General features: G+C 50.0%; 1 protein-coding gene across 2 annotated transcripts in view; it reads right to left on the reverse strand.

Moving 5' to 3' along the window:
- PRKCA (protein kinase C alpha) overlaps window positions 1–19,527 on the reverse strand; it is a 446,150-nt gene that overhangs the window by 58,997 nt on the left and 367,626 nt on the right. For both annotated transcript variants that reach the window (XM_077163627.1, XM_077163626.1), the window contains exons 9-10: window positions 3,441–3,575; window positions 2,455–2,628 (exon numbers count right to left, since the gene is read on the reverse strand). In XM_077163627.1, coding sequence (XP_077019742.1) covers window positions 2,455–2,628; window positions 3,441–3,575 — 309 coding nt within the window. The remainder of the gene's footprint in view (window positions 1–2,454; window positions 2,629–3,440; window positions 3,576–19,527) is intronic.

Raw genomic sequence — 19,527 nt, forward strand, 5'->3', positions numbered from 1 at the left:
TCCTACCTGCCTTAAACATTCTTTTTCCCTACCCACATAACGCGTATCTAAGTAGCTAGGGACAGTGTAAAGAATCCACACTGGCCGACTATTTATTTATAACTAGGGTTTCTAGATGGCGCAAACACTCAAAAGCTGGTTCGTAATATCTAGGATGCATGCCGCAGTAACGTGGTTAACTGGATGCTCCTGAAAGCCAGTCATAACTAGTGCACTAGTCGGACAATAAATTATAAGTGTTCAATGACAAGTATTGTGGGAGAAGAAAACTATCCATAGAGAGGCTAATCAGATATTCTTTTGTATCCATAATGTGCCTAAATAGCTTTTTTGCCTCTCCTCTATCACTGGCATGCTAACTGTTAGTCCCGTGAAGGGCAGGCATCATAAACCCAAATAAATCAACCTATTTATAAGGATATTCTGCTGGGACCTAGGGGAGATTTAGGGGGTTTAAGAATGAAATAATTAAGAGCCCAACGCACCAAAGTAGAAGCTGACTTCTGCTCTCTTTCAGAAAATACCATCATTATACAGAGGTTATTAAACATGAAAGTATTGCACAGGGAGGGAAAAAAATGAGGAAACTAGTGCTGATAGCCAGGAAATGGCTCGGGGGCTTCATCTCTAGCTTTCCTGCTATGCACTTTAATTTCATCTTCATTTCTATGTTTTGGAGCTTTCCGGAGCTTCATCAGTGTAACCAGGGTTACAGGATCTGGGCTGGGAGTCAGAGCTGTGGTTCCGCTTTCCTAGCATGTCCCTGGTGGGTGGGAGGTGCTGGGAGAAGGGAGCGGGGCAGCTGCCAGCGCTGGGCTGACACGCAGGGGCCGGTGCCTCGCTCTGCAGCCCCATCGCCTGGCCTGGCCTTTGGGGGCTGTTGGGGATTAATGCATGTCTCCCACAACAGGCATGTCGGGTCCCAGCCCCTGGACCTGTGGGGGTGAACCCATTTTTAAACTGGACCTTTGAAGATGTTATTAGGTGTGCCCACACTGAGGGAGGGCAGGCATTCACCCAGCACGGGGGAGTCCTTATAAGACAAGCAAGGTGGACTTGGAGATAGACGCCAAGGCGAGCAGCCAGAAGCTGGAGTCAGCGGTGCCCAGAAGGAAAGGAGCAGCGGTTGGAATGTGCACCACCAGGTGATGGGAAAGCTCAGGCCCGAGGACCCCCAGCAGCCGCCCCGGAACTCCACAACTCCATAGTCTTTAGGGAGAAAGCATCGTCTCGCTCATACCTTGATTTTGGACTTCTGGCCTCAAAACCTTGAGCCAATAAATTTCTGAGGTTTAAGCCAATGCACTGTGTGGAATTTGTTTTAGCAGCTTGAAAACTAAGACAGGGGCTGTGCTGCCATTTTCAGATTCTAAAATCCAGAAGCACTGAGGGACACCTCCGAAGGCGTCCCTCACTTTTAAAGAGATACCTAAAACAGAAAGCCAATTTCTCACCAACAGGAAGTTGGGAAATAATAATAACCATAACAGTGACAATGACAGCTACTGATTATCGAGTGACATCTCAGAAAGGGCAGACTCTAAGGAGTGGCAGGCCTGTCCTTGGGAATCCCATCCTGTGATCTCATCTACCTGTCCTTTCTTTCAAGCCACGTGTCAGCACCATGACAGGGCCCTGTCCCTGGTCCCCAGCAGCTGACTGGCAAGTACGCTGGGATTTTTTTTTTGCCCTGTGTGTTGTTTCACTGTATGACAGGGGTCAGCCAACATTTTCTGGAAATGGCCAGACAGCAAACATTTTAGGCTTTTCAGGCCATACATATGTCTCTCGCAGCCACTCAACTCTGCCACGGTAGTGTGAAGGCAGCCATAGGTGATGGATAAATGAATGCGTACGTTCCATTAAAGCTTTATTTATGGGCTCTGATGTTTGAATTTCATAGAATTTTCAAGTGTCACGAAAAATTCTTGGATTTTTTTCTACCTATTAGCTCATGGGAATAGAGAATGGGCCACAGGTCACAGTTTGCTGACCCCACCACTGGCACTGAACAAGAACACATCTGCTGTTATGAAATCAAGTGTCCTACCTTCCCAGTGCTCGGCAGGGGGACTGGTGGCCTTAAAAAGTCAGGACTGGGAGTTATTTCATTACTTTTGAATCCCTAAGTCTTAGCACAGTGCCTGGTGCAAAGAGAACCTTTAACACAGATGCTTGCATAATTAAACTGAATTAATGGCAAGCCCCTAAGTAGGAGGCTTCATAGAGAAGGGGACTCCCGCGTCCACCAGACCCAGGGGAGTGAGAGGTTGTCCCAGGTCATGTTTATTAGCAGAGAAGAATCCGGGCTAAGCCAACACCCTGTCGGCCTTGCTCCCGCTGCCGCTGCAGGAAGAGAGTTAACTCAGGTGCTGGGCGTCGGTGGCCCAGGTGCAGCCGTTGGAAGCATGCGTGTGGCGCCCCACGGAGCCCCCAGCCCCCCAGGGCCCTCACCACTGTCTGGAAGCAGGAGTGCAGCTGTGTCAGGAAGGGGGGCTTGTCAAGCAGGGCCAAGACCCGCTTTTCCACCATGGTGCACTCCACGTCGTCGTCCTGGATCACCACGTCCTTTTTCAGGATTTTGATGGCATACAGTTCTTCTGTGCCCTTCCTGTCGGCGAGCATCACCTGAGAACAGACACCGCACAGGTGAAAACTTCCAGGCATGGAGCCGGGGCATGGGCAGGTGGGGAGAAGTCGGGTCAGGTGAGAGTTCAGGTATAGTGAATACAAATGCGCGATGTGTGATATAAAAATATTAATACAGGCTCCCTTTACGTGCAACTTCTGAAATATGGCGCATCACCACCGACTAAATTCCTCCAGCACCGCACAATTTCTAAGGTGTCAGGATCTGGTGACCGCCTAACTGTCGCCACACGATGGTGCTGTTAAGGGGACTATCCAGCATTCTCTACCAGGATTAGTCTCTAATAAAGCAAAATTTCCAGGAGCGTCCTTTGGGTAACATGGGACCAGGTGACCGCCTTTATAAGCTTCTCACTGGTCGGGGACTGGGAGAAAGCAAGAAGTGGGACTGCAGTCAGTTCCTGGGTCCATCACGAGATCGGAGGGCGCAGAAGTCCAATGTACACACACAGGGAGGGTTCTGTCCTCTGGTCCTTAAAAAGTGAGCACAGACAGCGCCAACTCAGCATCTCTTAGTTATTACATTTGCTCACCACAAGGAAGCATTCAATACTTTGTCATGAAAATCAATCACTCAGCCAACATTTTGGGGCACCCACTCTGTTCTGGACACTATGAAAATGGGGAGCTACAGCGAACCCCTAGGTAGCTTCTTGGATGCACTTGCTTCTAATGAAATGAGGTAGACGCCGCCCGAGAAATGGGTACCAATAAACAGAGCAGCTCAGGGAGACAAAATCGCCTCCACGTTCTCCGCAGCAGGCCAGCCTCCTCCAGGCGCCTCGTCTTACCTTCCCGAAGCTCCCCTTGCCCAGGACCATGAGGAAGTTGAAGTCGGTGAGCTTCACCCGGTCAAGATTGTTGGAAGGTTTCCTGTCTTCCGAAGGACTGATCACCTTGTTACCTGCAGGGCCCAGCTTGGCTTTCTAAACAACAAACAGAAACATGAAAACCAACCGGTCACGATTCGGATTGAAAGAGTAGCAGAGAAAAGCACATGGTAACTAAGCTTGGTGCTGTCTCGGCAGCAGACGATGGCATGGGGTGAGAAAAGGAGTCGGATGAGGAACTAATGCTTCTTCACAGGTCATTGGCTACACCTCCCCTAAGGGGAAAGCTGGCAAAGAAGCAAAAATATTGCTCTCACCTGTGAGGGGCCAAGACACCTCTAGATGGTTAACGAAGAATCAGATCACTGCAAAATAAATCATGCCGGTATCTGCAGATTCCAGTTCTGGGATGCGACAGTTAACTTCTTGGGAAAACTGAGCTTTGGTATAGTTAACATAATAATGGAAATAAATTGTGCACTGATGCTTTTATTATTCGTAGGTTTTCCAATCTAAGATAAATCTGCACAAAAGGGAGAATATTGCACATTGTACCCACGCAGAAGGGGAGAATATTGTCCTCTGGAGAGAAACTGTTTAAAAGCAAGCTGTGGGGATGATTTATTGCCACTTTCAAGTGCAAAATATAAAGAACAGAGTTTTTTTTTTTTTTTAAATCAAGAACTGAACTCAAGAAAAAATGGTGCTGTTCAGGAGAATCTGGTTTCCCATAAACAAACAGGGCTCTCTTTGAGACTGAAGAATCCACGCGAGGCACCAAGGAGGGATTTTATAAGCTGGCTGTGTGCCCCACAAGTTACTCTCACCTGGGGGAGTCAGCGCCCACGCCACGTATGAAAAGCTGGGGGGCTGAGTAGGGAAGGGATGGGACATGGGGTCTCACGGGAGCATCTCAACTGTCAGCAAGGGAGCCTCTGGCCAAACTGGAGAAGCCTCAAGTGTGTAGAAGACTGCCCCCGCAGACTCTGCATCTGGAATGTCTGCCTGACAACGAGGGAGGCTGCTGCTGGACAAATGTCCACTGCTGGAACCTCCACCGCCGCAGCCCGGAGCCCAAGGGTGCGGCCTCTTAGTGAGTGGGTGCATCCTCCTGCACCCAGAGCCGCCGCCTAAGGAGTGGGACTTTGAGCTCTGACATCACGCAAGACTACAGCTTTACAGTTCATCAAGAAGGTGGCGTAGGAGGTAAGGCAGCCACCAGAGGTCTTTACTATGCTGCAAAGCACGAGCAAGGTGGGTTTTTAGCTCTTGGGGGGAAGTGTGGGATTTGCCACTTATTCTTTAGCAGCAGTGGAGGAGGCTTACGGCGCATCATCCACATTCCCTCTTCAAGCAGCCACCCCCCTCCAGTGCAGCCGCGGAGTGAGCCGTGGAGAGGCTTCACCTTAGTAGGACGAGACCCAGTCAGCCAGCCCCACTCCCAGCCCGAGCTCAGAGCCCGCACAGGGTTTGCACTCAATGCTTCTGTTGAATGAATGAACAAGTGGAAGCATGAATGTGAGAGTAAGAGGCTGTCGGCTGATGCTTTTCTCTGACAAAGATAACTGGTTTGTATGGGGATTAACTCTCATGGCCTCAGTAAATGCTATGATGAAATGAGCAAAGAGACATTAAAAGATGGGCTGAAAGCATTTCCGATGGATGTGTGTGGATTTGGGAACCACTGGAAACACCGAGGCTCTGTAAAGATAAAATCCGTATGTGATGGAACCTGACCTGGTCCCCTCTTTGATGGAGGATGGAAGGACTTTTTAAGACATATAAGAAAGATCCAGGTTAACCACTGGGTTCCATGGGGGTTCCCCCTCAACTGCAAGACCAGCCCCACCTTCCAGACATCTGGGGATGGTCCTGAGCTAGCAAACTTTCTGGTCCATGTATACATCTAAAAGAATAACCAGGAGATCCAAGTTTGAATGAGAATACCAACTGTGCCACCTCGTCAGCCCTTCTGGTTGGGGCAACGGGATACATTCCATTTTGTTAGGCACTTCAAAATAACACCTGAAAAGACCCAAACACTAGCAATTCACTGCTCGGAGGCACTTGAAGCCGTTGGAGAGTGTTTTCACCAGCCCAGTGAGTGCTCGGTACCCGCTGGAAGAAGAGATGCTACCCACATATTCCTGACTCACGTGACATTCCTACACTGTTGCCTCTCTCCCCTCCTCTGACACTTCCACACCACAGACCACGCTGGAGGCAATGGGCACGGCTGTAGGTAATGCCTCCGATGGGCCCCCAGAAGAGAACTGGGATTTTTCTTTTTGACATAAGATGCATCTGCTTGACTGGGGGCCAGAAGAGAACACTGGCTGTGTGCGCTTTGTACTATGACCTTGGTCTAATTATAGAGAAAATATATTCCCCACAGTAAAGCAAAAAAGGACATCAAGACAAAAGCATTTTCATTTTCAAGCACTTCTGAATCCAGGGCAGAATGTTCCACCCAGATGCAATATACCTTGGACTCTGGCCTGGAGTCAGCACGTGAGGTCTGGAAGGAAGGCCGAGGAGGGAGCCTCCTGATCCCAGGGGGTGGAGGGGTGGGGCACTCCCAGCAGGAAGCAGGAGCTGAGCTTTCTGTGGCGGGAAGAGCTAAGGGTGGCTGAGGGGAGGCCAGTGTGTGTGAGCCACAGCTGGCCAGTCTGGCTGCGCCATGGCACTGGCCCTCCGAGGGCTGGCTTCTCACCACCCGGCTCAGAGGGGGAATAAGAATTTTACCCACCCTGAGCCCGCCCTGAGATAAGAGCAGCCCCTGTCTTCACGCAGCTATCAGGCCAAGCCCAGTGGCACCTCTCTGAAGCGTCTCCTCGGCTTCTTGAGCCGTTCCCATGCTGCCCCCTGCAGGCCTTCTGGCCAAATGCCACGTTCCACCATCTCCCAGGTGGAGAGTTCCAAATTCCCTGAGGCTGTGATCTCAGGGGCCTGGGCCTGGGTTTGGGCAAGTCCCAACCTCAATCTGGGCCAAATAAATAATGGCATCGGAGGAGACAGCCTTGGTGCTGCAGGGTGGGGGGCAGGGAAGGCACAGGGACCACTAGGGACTCCCCAAAGTGGGGTCTACACAGCCGGCCGAGGGCCGGGGTTGGGCCCAGATCCTGTGGGCCACCCTCTCCCCGGGTCCACGCGTGGCCCCTGTGTTCCCCGCAGCCTAGGCCTGGGGACTCCCAACGCCCTGCGCCTAAGCTGCCTCCTCCCCCACCTCCAGGTCTCCTAGAAACCCTCCCCCCCCCGCCCCAGAGACTTCCTGTTATTCTCTCGCACAACACGCAGCTCTTTTCCTGACACCTCATTTGCAGCATGCAAGGTATTTACGTGTGGGCGTGCTGCTCTGTTGACTGTCTTTCAGAGCACAGCCATCGGCAGGCATCTACCTTCAGCTTCTATGCAGAATCTCTGCCCCTGCCTCCACCGCTGCCACCCTGACCACACAGCAAGCCACGCCTCGCGGGTCTCCTGCTTCCACCCCTGTCCCCTGCCATCCATGTACACATGTTCACAGCGGAACAGCTGGACAGACCCTGGGCAGGATCCTGCCCTGTCCCGGCTCAGTGGCTTCCCATGGGCAGAGAGGAAAGGGTCCGCACAAGAGTCCTGACAGGGGAGGGTGGGCTCTCCCCAGGCCCCCAGCCTTCCCGCAGCTCCTCAGACTTGCTTGGGCTTGGGGTCTTGGGCCTCGCCCCTCCCCTGTCTGAAGGTTCCTCCCAGGCGCATGCTGGACGCCCTTGCTGCCCGCCTCGGCTCTTGGCGCAAACGTCACCTTTTCGGAGTGGGCCTCTCCCACACTCTTCCCTGGGCCCTCACTCCGTCCCACTCTGCCCTCTCCTGTTTCAGTTTTCCTCACACACTCATTCCCATCTGACTGCAAGTCTGACAAGGCCTGGCTGTTGGTTCATCCTCAAATCCCAGCTCAAGCACCGGCTGTGCCCTCCTGGTGCCTCCTCCATGGGCCGCGCCTGCTGCCTGGGTCCCGCCCGCATCCCCTGCCCACTCACCTCTGCACCCCCGTGAACACTGCGGCTGCCTCTGCACTCTGTTCAGGCCGCTGGCTTTGCAGCCCTCCACCAACTGCAGGGGCAGGCATGCACCCTACTCTTTCCCCAGCTCCCCGACAGGACTGAGCTCTGGTCAGCCTCTGTGTAACTGGCTGCCTCCCCTGCCCTGGGGCACATCCAAATGCCCCACCACTGTCTCTTGGGGTCCCTTCTGCTGGGGATTGAGTCATGTCCCCTATCAAAGGCATGCTCACCTCCCAACCCCTGGGTCCTGTGGGCGGATGCACTGTAAATAGAATCTCTTGCAGATGCTACCTCTGTTATGTTGTGGCCCAGTATTGCTGGAGTCCATTATAAGCAGAATGAAGTTCAGAGAAAGAGAAAGAGAAATCAATGGAACCCAGAGGAGAAAGGAGACCTCACCATGTGCTCTGCTATGTGTGAGAAAAGCCAAGGACCCAGGGTTGCTGGCAGCCAGCCCCAGGACATCACAAGGGAGCCAGCGGCACACTGCTGACACCTGATTCGGGTCTTAGCCTCACAACAAGGAGCCGATAAATTCTCACCGTTTAAGTCAAACCATTTTGTGGTATTTGTGATGGAAGCTGGGGAGTTGAAACACCTTCCCGAATGAACCCCTTGTTCTCAAAACCTTGGGAAAACCCAAACAAACACCTGTACCTTCATCCTGGATTTACTGATCTGCCTTCCTCACTAGAATGGGAGCTCCAGGAAGGAAGGATTGTTAAGTAAAATAAGACAGCTGCCTACTTCAGGCATTGCTGGGAGAAGACCCCTTTTTGAGAAGGGCTTTTCCAAAAGACAAAAGCCATTGACTGCAAGGGGTTCCCAAGAAAACGGAATATATCCTATAGGGCTGCCAATAAGCAATACCTGGTGATAAAACTAGCTTTTGTCTGGTAGAGGGCTTACCAGAATGGATAAACGTACCATATTAATTGATGATATCTGCCCCCCACTTTGTAAGCTACCCCCCTACATAAAATGGAAACTTCATGTCAGCCAACCTGAACATTTCCTTTCTTGCTTCCACATTTACCCTCCATGAGTATCCCCTTTCCACTCCCTCGGGGGTTCCCTTCCACTTTGTGAATGCGCTGCTGCCCAATTCACAAATCATTCAATAAAGCTGTGAGATCCTAAACTGCATGAAAAGCTTCTTTCATCAGGACCAAGTAAGTCTTAAGTCAACTTTGTATCTTTAGACTAAGAACTGTGCAAGGCACATAATTTGACACTCCTGAATAGCTCATTCATTCATGTTGTCTTTTTTTAAACACGTTTTCCTTAAGCACAGGGCTAAAAGAATTCTAAGAAGTCAACTCATAAACAGTAAAGAAAACTTACAGCCAAAACTAATCGGCCAAAGGACAAGCTTTGAAACAGAAAACACAGTTGTTGTCAGGTGAGTCCTTTCACACTCCAGACTCTTCATGGATGATCCCAACTTTCTCCTCTCAGAAAATCACTGGTCATTCTGGGACAGCCCGAGAAATTTCATGCGGGCATACGTGCCTTTTGAGAAGCCAGTCACCCAGTGACCTTCTGAGGCCACACAAGACTAAGCAGCCGGGCCAGCAACCAAAAACCATGCCTGGGGAAGGGTTTCTCTGATGAGAAGTCCTGCCTGCCAAGCCCAGTTGAGTGGGATCTCTCTGGTTGAAAAGCGACAAGGAGCCCCCCAGCTGACCGTTCTTTCTTTTAGCTGTTTTGCTTTCACGAGTGATTTGGCTACTGGTCTCCCAGCAGGACAAAGAGACCTGCCCTTTCAGGCCTATTATTGACATAACTAGTTGGCACGAATATAATTCAGACTTGACTTGTGTGCAAATAAAATCAATATATGTCTAAGGATAAAGCTGACGCTGAATGCCTAACTGCAGACATTTCAGAAAACCCTAGGGGGGCCTAGGGAAAAGCAAGCTGATGTCCTTTACATACAGCAGGGCAGACTTGGCCCCACACAGCCAGACGCCCTGCAGGGCCACGTGAGCAAATGGTAATTCAAAGTGTAAAGGCTGAAAAGCAGGATGCCTGCTGAAGACGACACTCAGAGGAGAGCACCCGGACAGACTGCAGAGCTAAAGCAGACACTCGCCTCTTAGAAATGCTTGTTGCTAATGAGCCCTGAATCCTCTCCCACTCACGACCACCAGTTGCACCGAGGAGGCTGAAAGAAGACTGGGCTCTGGGCAGCAGGCAGTGTGCTGGAAATCTGGTTTTCCATACTACCAGCTCCCCGTGAAACCTCCCTCCAGCCCTCCACCAGCGCTGATGTCTGTTTCTTAGTGGGCAATCGAGAACAGCGATGGAGAGCTTGGGTTTGAATCCCGACTGCACTGCACCTGGTTGTGTGACTGTGGACAAGATCCTTGGCTGCTCTAAGCCTCTGGCCCGTCATCCTTAAGACAGATGATTCTACGGCGTTCTCCTCACCAGGCTCTTGGGAGGGGAAGCGGTGAGAGTGTCTGGCACAGAGCCTGGTACCCAAGCGAGTACCCAAAGCTTGGGGTTGCTTATTACTTTTTCCTGTTCACCTTTATCTTCCCAGTGGGCCTAGGGGCGTCCTGGAACGGAGTTCCTGTTCAGGAAACATTTTGGTTGAACTCCTGGGGTCTTCTGTGTGACATGCGAATATCTGTTCATTTACTCCACAAATGTCCGTGTGGCCATCATGCCCCAATCATGGTGCCAGGTGCTGGGGAAACCACAATAGGTAAGAAGCAGCCTCTCCTCCGAACAACTTACGTTGCAAAGGTGCCATCATTTCCTTCCCTACTACTCCAAGGGTGGTCGTGGGTATCACCAAAATCACTTCCACATCCACCCTCCGTAAGCTCTCCCTCTCCACTCACTGGGCGAGCTCCTTTCTACTTTCTGAATGGGCTGCTGTCAGAAATGCAGCCTCCTGAGCCCCAGCCCAGACCTATCGAGTCAGAATCTGCATTTGTAACAAGCACCCTGGGTGGTTGCTGCACACATCTAAGTTAGAGAAGTGACGCCAAATCTAAGACAGTTCATTCTCCAAGGCGACTCTTCCCCCTCAGATTCTATGGCTCCCAAGATCCTTTCCTGCTCAACATCCTTCAATTGTCACATAAAATCAAAGAGCAACTTAAGACAGAACCCTGGACTTGCATTCTAAAAAGCTGGAACTAAATGCACGTAATTGGCATTTGGTTGTGACTGTGTGACTCTGGGCAAGTTGTATGCCTCTCTGAGCCGAGGGTGCTCAGCCACCCTACAGTGGTAATAAAGCCTCTGTACTCATGGGCTGCACGGAGGGGGCAGGGAGGTGCCCTTTGCACTGAGGGTGAAGCACCTCGCCTCATGCCCTTCGCCCTGGTCAGCTTTGCTTTGCCCCGGGGAGGATATGCTGCGCACCCAGCTTCTGCTTCCTGACCACGGGAAGGGCCTCTGGTAGTCCGTAGCAGCCACAGACCTGCGGCTGAAACCCTGTGGCCTGCTGAGATGTGTCAAGGAGGTGGAGGGGGCTTTGCGAGAGCTCAAGGCCTGGGAGGTGGCACCTCCCTGTGGCTTCCAAACCTTCCTGGTGGGAAAGGAGAGGAAACTGGTCCCAGCTCCAGCCGCTCATTCGGACTTCTGGGGCGCCTGCAGCTGCCTGAGGGGGTTGGGCTAAGACTGGTGCAGGAAAAGACCCTGACTTACTAAAACAGCATAGAAATCATAAAAGGAAATAAAATGTCAACTGTGTATATGATGTTGCAAAATAGAATCGAGTGACTTTACATGCTGATGTTTTCTAAGAAGGGTAGAACACAGCACGGTTATTGAGCTATGATTAAACAGCTTAGCATCCCAGGGTTTTTAAGTTCCTTGAAGGACAGCACATTAACACTTAGTCACGTTTGGTGCCATGAGAATCGGCAGGGTTTTCTCATCAGAAAGTTTGCTAATGGATAAATTCAGACACTAATAATGTGTCTCATTTTATACGTCAGGCACACGGTTGACAAGTCCTCTGTTGCAATCATTGAAGTTGCTCACAATTCAAAGGATTCCTGGGGTGGCATTTCTGTAAAGCAGTCCACGCAGCGTGAGTGTGAACACTGCTCGGGCTGGGGCTGAAGCCTGAGCCATTACGCATAAAAACCCTTGCATCTGAGGGGCCGTCGGTGTGTCCTCATGAGAGGCTCCACCCAACTCAGGAGTCTTTTCAAATTAAACCTGGGAGAAGGAGGCACTGAGCTACCGACAGCGCTGCAGAGTATCTACGAGGGTTGGCCTGCGGGAATGTTCCTTTTCTAGTAGATCTTCTCAGCTGCTCAGACAATCAGACCCACCGAAATGGCCACTGCAAGTGCTTTAACTGTGGATACGTTGCAATGTTTGACTTCTGTATAATGAATATGTCTGAGTGCGGCTAGGCAGGAAAGCACACAGACGATAAGGATACGGGGCGGAGTGTCATCGGTCACAGCCCTCTAACATCACCCAGTGCTCTGCGAGAGAGTTTCCCAAGAGGTGCTCCTTGATCCTCAGTGTGACTCCAAGGCTGAATGCAGTCGTCAATGTGACTCCAAGTCTGCCAGTGGCTCTCTTCTATCATCACGGAAACTTTGGGTAGCCTTGAGAAGTATGGGTTAGGTTTAGCTACCTTCCATTTTAAATGTGTGTTCTCACCTGCTGGTAGCCATGTCTTCAGTAATACAGCAGCATCTTCCAGCATCATAGAAAATGTGGCTTTGATTACTATATTGATCAAAGATGCTTGCAGCATGTAGAGAGATGAACCTGCGAACAACATAGACCCTTTCTATTTCTAAAACCATCTGGAGGAGTGAATGAGCAGATTTCTTCCACATCTGTTTCTTCTTTGGGGGATGATGAAAAAGTTCTGCATTCAGAGCTTGTCTGAACAACCCTGGTGAAATAAGCAGTGGGACGATGTTTCAGGGCTGGTCCATGGACTAGGAAAACTATACCGTATATGAATAAGGACCTCAGCAGGGTGTTTGGCTGCTGAGGTAAAGTATTTGCCTTCACCCACTGCGATGTCAGTTGAGAGAGACTGAGTGTTTCAGAAGAAACCCAGGCAGTGGGGTGTGGCCTGTGCATTTCTAGGAAGCCACAATCACATCTAGCACTTTCCACTCAGTACCTGGCAGCGGGTCATACCGATGCTACTTAATGAGCAAATGGCCCCCTTGGTGGCACACTTGGAGTCAATGCAACGCCCACTGTCCTCTGGAACTCGCTGAGCATGTGCTTGCCGGAGAGCCTCTGCCAGCCAGGGCACTCGCTCCTCTGCTCCTTTTTGTCCTTGCTCAGACGCCGCCTGCCCAGCCCAGCCAGCTCCCAGGCCCCGACATGGTTTGTAATTCTTCACACTCCGCTCATTGCCTGGGTATTATTATTTCTGTATTTGTTTATTATCTTTTCTCCCAACTAGAGTGAGCACAGAGACTTGATCTATTTTGTTCACTGCTGTATCTCCAGGGTCTGGGACAGTACTTAAGGGTGATGGTCCTTAAATACTTCTCTAGGGGAGGCAGGTGAGATGTTTAGGGTTCCCCTGACTGTACCCTAAGAAAAAGAATGCAAAAGTAACATACTTTGGCAGATGTCACAAAAACATACAGCCCTGAGAGCGCATTGTGGGTGTCCCCTACTGCCCACCGCTGCCCTCTGGAGCTGTGTTATTTTATTTCGCTGCTTTCTTCCTCACTCCCTGAAAAGAATGAGCAGTACTTCTTTCAGCAAACATCTAGCTCTGGAAACCCTCAAAGACATGGATCTCCACGGAAAGTCAAAGAGAAAAGGAGGAAATCCCAAACAGTGAAAACAGCTAATTCCTGAAGGCAGCATCTTGGGTTCTTTTTGGTTGCATCTCATTTCAGGGCTGGGATTTCTAATAGTGCTTTCCTTTTTTTCATTTTTGGCTTTGTATTTGTGTTTTATAGTTCTGGAGAGCAGCCTTTGAAGGGCAGATGATTTTTGTGGCGGGATGAACAGTGATTGTCAAGTCACCCCGCTTCCTTCTAACTTGCAGTTTTTTGGTTGTAAAACCAAATCTGCAACTGCATCCTAGAGCTCAGAGAGCCATGTGATTCCTACTGCATGGCGGCGTCAATGCCTGCCCACTGGAGTTTTCTCCCAGGAGTGGGAGAACCATGGGTGGGCAGCAGGTCGCAGACGTCCCATGAATCACAGGTGTTTACATTCCTACCCCTATGGGAGCTGCATGGAGCTCGTCAGAACCACAGACAACCAGCTCCAAAAGGGTCCTTGGAAAGGTCCAATCTGCTTATGGGTACAGAAAAAGATGCCGCGGTCTAGAGGGGCTAATTCAGAAGGTCACATGGCTGTGCTACTTGCCACTACACTGTTCCTTGAAACAGGACCTGGGCTGTTCTGCAGACAGTCATCTCCTGTGCTAAGAGTTGCCCCAAGATGTAACCTTTTACCATAGCGGGAGGGTGACAGAGCTTTTAGACTCTAAAAGCAACTTAGAGATAAGCATCATAATCAAGGCCACTTGGGTTACAGATGAGACCGAGGCCCAGCGGGACTAAGCACCTAAAGCATTTTTCGACTTCGGGCTCAGGATCCAGGACCCTGGCCTTTGAATCATGTTCCTCTTCCTACATCACGCATTAGCAAACCTTATCTGGAAAGGGCCAGAGAGTAAATATGGTCAGCTTTGTACGTCAGACATTGTCTCTGTCACAACTACTCCTCTCTGCCTTTGAAGCACAAAAGCTACATAAACAGATGAGTGAAGGAGTGTGGCTCTGGTCCAATAGAACCTCATTTACAGAAACAGGCAGCCGCTGGGAACTGGCCCTTGGCCCAACTGTGGTTTCCTGACCCTTGTTTTATCTCCCCAAAATTCTCTCATCAGTCATCCAACATCTGAAGTTAGATTTAAATAAAATGTCCACATCTCCTTGCTAGCCTATCAGAACATAACACCTAAAAACCTCAAATGCACCTGAGTTAAATTACTCTCAATCAGGCCACGGCGGCTGAGCAGCTGAGTTTTCACCCGCCATGCCGGAGACCAGGGTTCGTTTCCTCGTGCCTGCCCATGCAAAAACAATAAAATAAAATTACTCTCAATCTCTTCCATGATCCTTAGGTGCTGATTAGTATAGAAAAAACAGAAGTTTTGCAGCTAAACAATCTAGTGAGTGAAGTCTCACTCAGTAGAGCAAAATTTTAAGGGAAAACACATTAAGCTTCTTAGCAAGAAAGATTTTATTGGCACATCACATTAGGTTGTTGCCACTGTTGAAACAAACCCACAGGAAGCCAGCAGGCCTGTTGTCATGGCAACTGAGCCATCCTACATCTAAGGAGAAACATGGGACCTGGGACATCTCAACATTTGCCCAGTGTGGAAAATGCAAAGGGCTTGGTTCTTTCTGTGCCAGGCATGATACACTCACATCATCCTCTCTGCTGTTTTATTTACAGCCACCCTATGTGTCCCCTATTTTCCAGATTTTGTCCACTTTTGGTAATGCAATTGTCAGGCTAGGGTTGAGATGGTACTTCTTGTCTCACCTGCTGAGTGGGTCCCAGGGAGTCTGCTGGCTCTGCAGCATGGTTCTCTCCAGTTGCTAAAAGTCCAGCCTGACATCAGGACCCTAGGACCAAAAACTTGTCCTTCCTAAGTTTCCTTCTGTAAAGAGGGTGTCCCCCCCACCAGGGGCTGACCGCACACTCTCACCTGACACCCCTCTTAGAAGAAGGCCTAATGTGGGCATGCATGGCCATAACATATTACTGTGAGTAGCTTTGACACATTTTTTGAAATCTATATACTTTTCCTGCTAAGAACGCCCCCCTTTGGGATTCCCACTGCACCAGCTTTATGATTCTGCAGCTGCAGAGTCAGAAGTTATAGGCGCTCACAGATGCTATGAAAGTCAGTGGCTTTTCAGACTGTCAGTAATACTGGTTAGAAGGGGGAAATTCTCTGCACAAAGAAAAGAGTAGATTTTGAAATGGGCTGATCCTCTGTGCATGCACGAAGAGACAGAATGAGCCAACCAGACCAAGGGAAACCCTTGACTTCTTGTCTTTTCATCACTCTGATGATTCCCTAGAAACACGGAGATTGGGAGCATAGAGTAATGACTCTGACTTTAGGTCCATTAAAAGTAAAGCGATACTGGCTTTTAGAGCATGCTATCTTTTATTTGCAAATCTCTACTGCCCTCTCGTGGTACATATTTTCTGGAGTGATGGCATTTTGACTGAACTTTTTCAGCAGAAACAGGCCTACTGCTCACTAGTCGAGCCTACAGTTCCAGTAAATGCTGCAAAATGGCATAAACAAGGCACAAAATTGCATCTTCCCAGCCATAACTTTATGGACGACGACCCAAATCTTTAACGTGAGAGCCCAGCCTTTACAATACGCCACTGGAGGCACAGACTGCGGGCCACTTATGCTGGTGCCAGAAGCATCGTTAACAATCTGAGTGCTTGAGTTTCTACAAAACAACAATGAAACCTAAACAGTTCTAGGCCCACCTATGATTCTGGACTTTCCTCAAAATCTCACTTGGGCCCAGCCTCTGCCTGTCATAGATCTAAGTGAGGGCTACGGGAGGCCCTGGCGTTGTCAGAGAGCCGCCGTGTATATTAAAGTCAGGCACAAAGAACGATCTGAAAGATGATGGGAAAGAATGATGGTCACAGCTGGGCAGAACTGAATGAATAAACCACTACCCGGGAAATTCTACTGGAGATAAAAGAGTACAGAAAGGCAGCTCCGGAAGTCAATTAAACAACAACAACAAAACACCCAAGCCATAAGTGGTGTTAAAGCTCAAATCCTTGGGGAAAAATGTGCAATTTTTTTTCTTGATAACCGTGCAGCTGCTGCAGGAAGAGTGAGCAGGGCGGCTGGGCACCGAGCAAAAGAGGCTTGAAGCTGCATCCTCACAGAGGTAAAAACAAACAAAAAAATTTAGGCCCTACCCAAACCAAAAATGTTGGAAATGTTTGCTCAAGTATATATTTTTTTAATATATAAAATGTCTCTAAATGACAGTAGCATGTCAAAAGTAGGCTACAACTAAATTTAGCACAAAATTTCCATCATTGTTGATTTCATCCCATCTTCACTGAGAGTTTTTGCATCACACGTTTTTAAAAATGAAGGGCCTAATTACAGCTCAACGAGACCCTTGCTTCCTGTGCTGGCACTAGGTCCACTGTTCTGGGCTGTTCTTGGGGTCCCACCTTGGCAACCCACCAGCAGAGGGCATAGAATTTGGAGTTTACCAGGCTTGGATCAGAATATTTCTCCGAGGTCTCTGGTTTTGTTTTGTTTCTTTTTGTCTGAGAAACGGGCGCTACGGGACACACCCCTTCACACAGCACCTGTGCCATCGGAGCTCAGGAGTGCAGGTGCTGCCTTTCAAGTTGTCTTGCTACCGCCACGGGCTGCTGCCAGGTCACAGTGCCTGCAGAGAAGTTCCTCTTCCAGGAAGGGGGCAGAGAAGCAGAGGGAGGGTAGGACCCCTCTCGGAGAGGGGGGTGCCCAGCTGCCCCTAGGGACTCAGCTGGCTGAGCAGTGTGCGGGAGGAAGACATCCTAAGGAGAAGCTTTGGGGGATGGTGGCTGAGGACAAGGGGTGTGTGTGTGTGTGTGCACGCGCGTGCGTGCGTGTGGTTCTTTGCCTGGCTCCTTCCACTGGGGGATGTGCAGAGGCAGAAGAAGCTGCTGGAGAGAGGGGTGCCCTGGGAACAGTCACAGGGCAAAGCCCTGCTCCTAAAGGAACACCCCAGGGCTCGGCCCCTCGAGGTCTGGCAGCCGTGGGCCATGGGGGGTGAGGCGTGGGCTCACGAGGTGGCCATTCCCGGGACGCATCCCCACCCACACACAGGAAGCAGCAGTGGGGAGGGGCTGAGGGCCTCCAGCTGGAAAGGAAAGACAAGTGGACAGCTGACCTCATCTGAACATGAGAGAGACTCCTGGGGTTTTTCTGACCTGTCCACAGAGAGAAACGGCCCCTGGTGGCCGGCCTGTGCACAGGCCACTGACCAGACAAGTTTCAGAAAGAGCCACAGGTGAAGAGGCGCTTGGAAACCAGGGAGCAGTGGCTCTCTGAGCAGGCGAGGGACAGCACTCCACGCTCTCTGCCGGGGTCAGGATGAATTTCCAACACACCAGCAAACTTTTCTTCCTCAGGCAGAATAATCTAAGTCTTATTCCAAGACCCACAAGAAAAGGCACAGGAACCAAAAAATGTGCAGCAACCAAAGCATGTGAGTGAACGAGTCTTCGTTAGGTTGACACTTCTTGACCTTGTTTTTAAACCAACTTAGGCCATCGTCAGGTCCCTTCTGGTAAGGGCGGGGGTGGGATGGCAGGGGATGCTAGGACCCGAGACCCAGTGATTTGGAACGTCTGGATGTGGGTAACGGAGAATGTCGAGAACAATATCAGCAGCCACCACTTACTTAGCCAGACACTGGTCTAGGTACTTTTCCTATGTACTCATTTAATCCTCACAACAACCCTTTGAGGTTGGTACTTCTGGCATCCCCAGTGTACAGATGGAGACACTGAGGTAAGAGAGATGAGCTAACTGGCTCAAGATTGTATAGCTGGGAGGTGGTGGACATGAACACATTTCCTTTGAAACGCAAGGTGAGAGTTGCCCTGCTCCGCAGGTGGCCTTGGAGGGAGCCCCTCTGCAGAGCTGGGAGGAGCCCCCTTACCTGCCCTTACCTGCCAGGAGGGTCCCAGAGCAGGGAAGTCCTCGCCCTGCTCCTTCTCCCCTGCCCTCTTCAGTTCCCTTTTCAGCCACCTCTGAGTTTTTCACCAGCACCCAGCTTTTCCTACGTGTTGTTAAACTCAGCCCCATGATACTTATACTATTTCTTCCTGGAATAACATCTTCTGACATAGTAATAAGGACAAGAACGCCCGGCCCAGGCACATGACACCAAACAGGAGAAGACATTTGGGTCCCAATTAGGGTTTGAGACCCAAGTGTGGGTTGGTTCCCCCAGAGCAGCGGCATCCTCTGAAGGACAGGGTATGTGATGGTGGGCAACGGGTGCATTTTGGACCCGGAACTGTCACCACGGCCCAGAATGATCAAGCTGTGTCTGCTTAAACCACGGCAGGATGTCTGGACTCTGAGGGGAGAGGCCGCCCACGTGGCTCTGGGGTTCAAGCTCGTCATCCTCTGCAGACATTTCTCCAAAGTGAAAGCACCGCCTGGTGTGACGGGGCTTTAAAGACAAGCAACAGGAAGGTGGCAACAGGGGCAGCCTCGGAAAGTGGAAGTTTTCACACACAACAGTTATCACACTTTGGAGGGCTTGTGGAACCGCAAAGGATAATTTTTTCTTTCCCATTTAAAATCTCCCTGGATCACTAACATCCTGTGATCCCCACAGCTACACAGCGTGTCAGATATAAATTCCAGGGGGAAGAAACTTTTTAAACATGATTAGATGTTTTCTTTAGGGCCATGTTTTAAAAGAGAGCACTGTATGTGGACTCTAACTTAGGGGTGGGGATGGGGAGTTTTTGGTCCTTGCAAGCTCTTCATCCTAGTATCTGGGCATCTGCATGTTCTGGTATATTCCAAAATGAATATACCAACAACTTAGAGCTGACTTTAATTATTAATGAAGGCAATGCATTCAGAGCCTGGCTGGCACACAGCCCTCACCGGCACCCCAAAAGAGAGTGGGGCTCAGGAATGAAAAGAATAGACCATGTTTGAAAAATAATTTTCATGCAAGGTGCAAAATTCCACTGGATAGTTTGGAGAAGAATGGTTGATTAGGTTGTGATTGGGTTGTGACAATTAAGGGAGGTGGGAAAAAATTAAAAAATGTAACAAATGAAATAGCATGAATAGCATCAAGCCAGGCGCAAAGAATATCAGAACAGCTTGATGATTTCAGCCCATGATTCAGTCCACCACAGAAGTGTAACTGTGTCATAGTGACTGCATGCTAACAGGGATGTACTCCTGTATAAACTCGAAAATGAATCTTCACTAATGT

This window comes from Tamandua tetradactyla, chromosome 6 (assembly GCF_023851605.1).
Source record: "Tamandua tetradactyla isolate mTamTet1 chromosome 6, mTamTet1.pri, whole genome shotgun sequence".
Taxonomy (NCBI): Eukaryota; Metazoa; Chordata; class Mammalia; order Pilosa; family Myrmecophagidae; genus Tamandua; species Tamandua tetradactyla.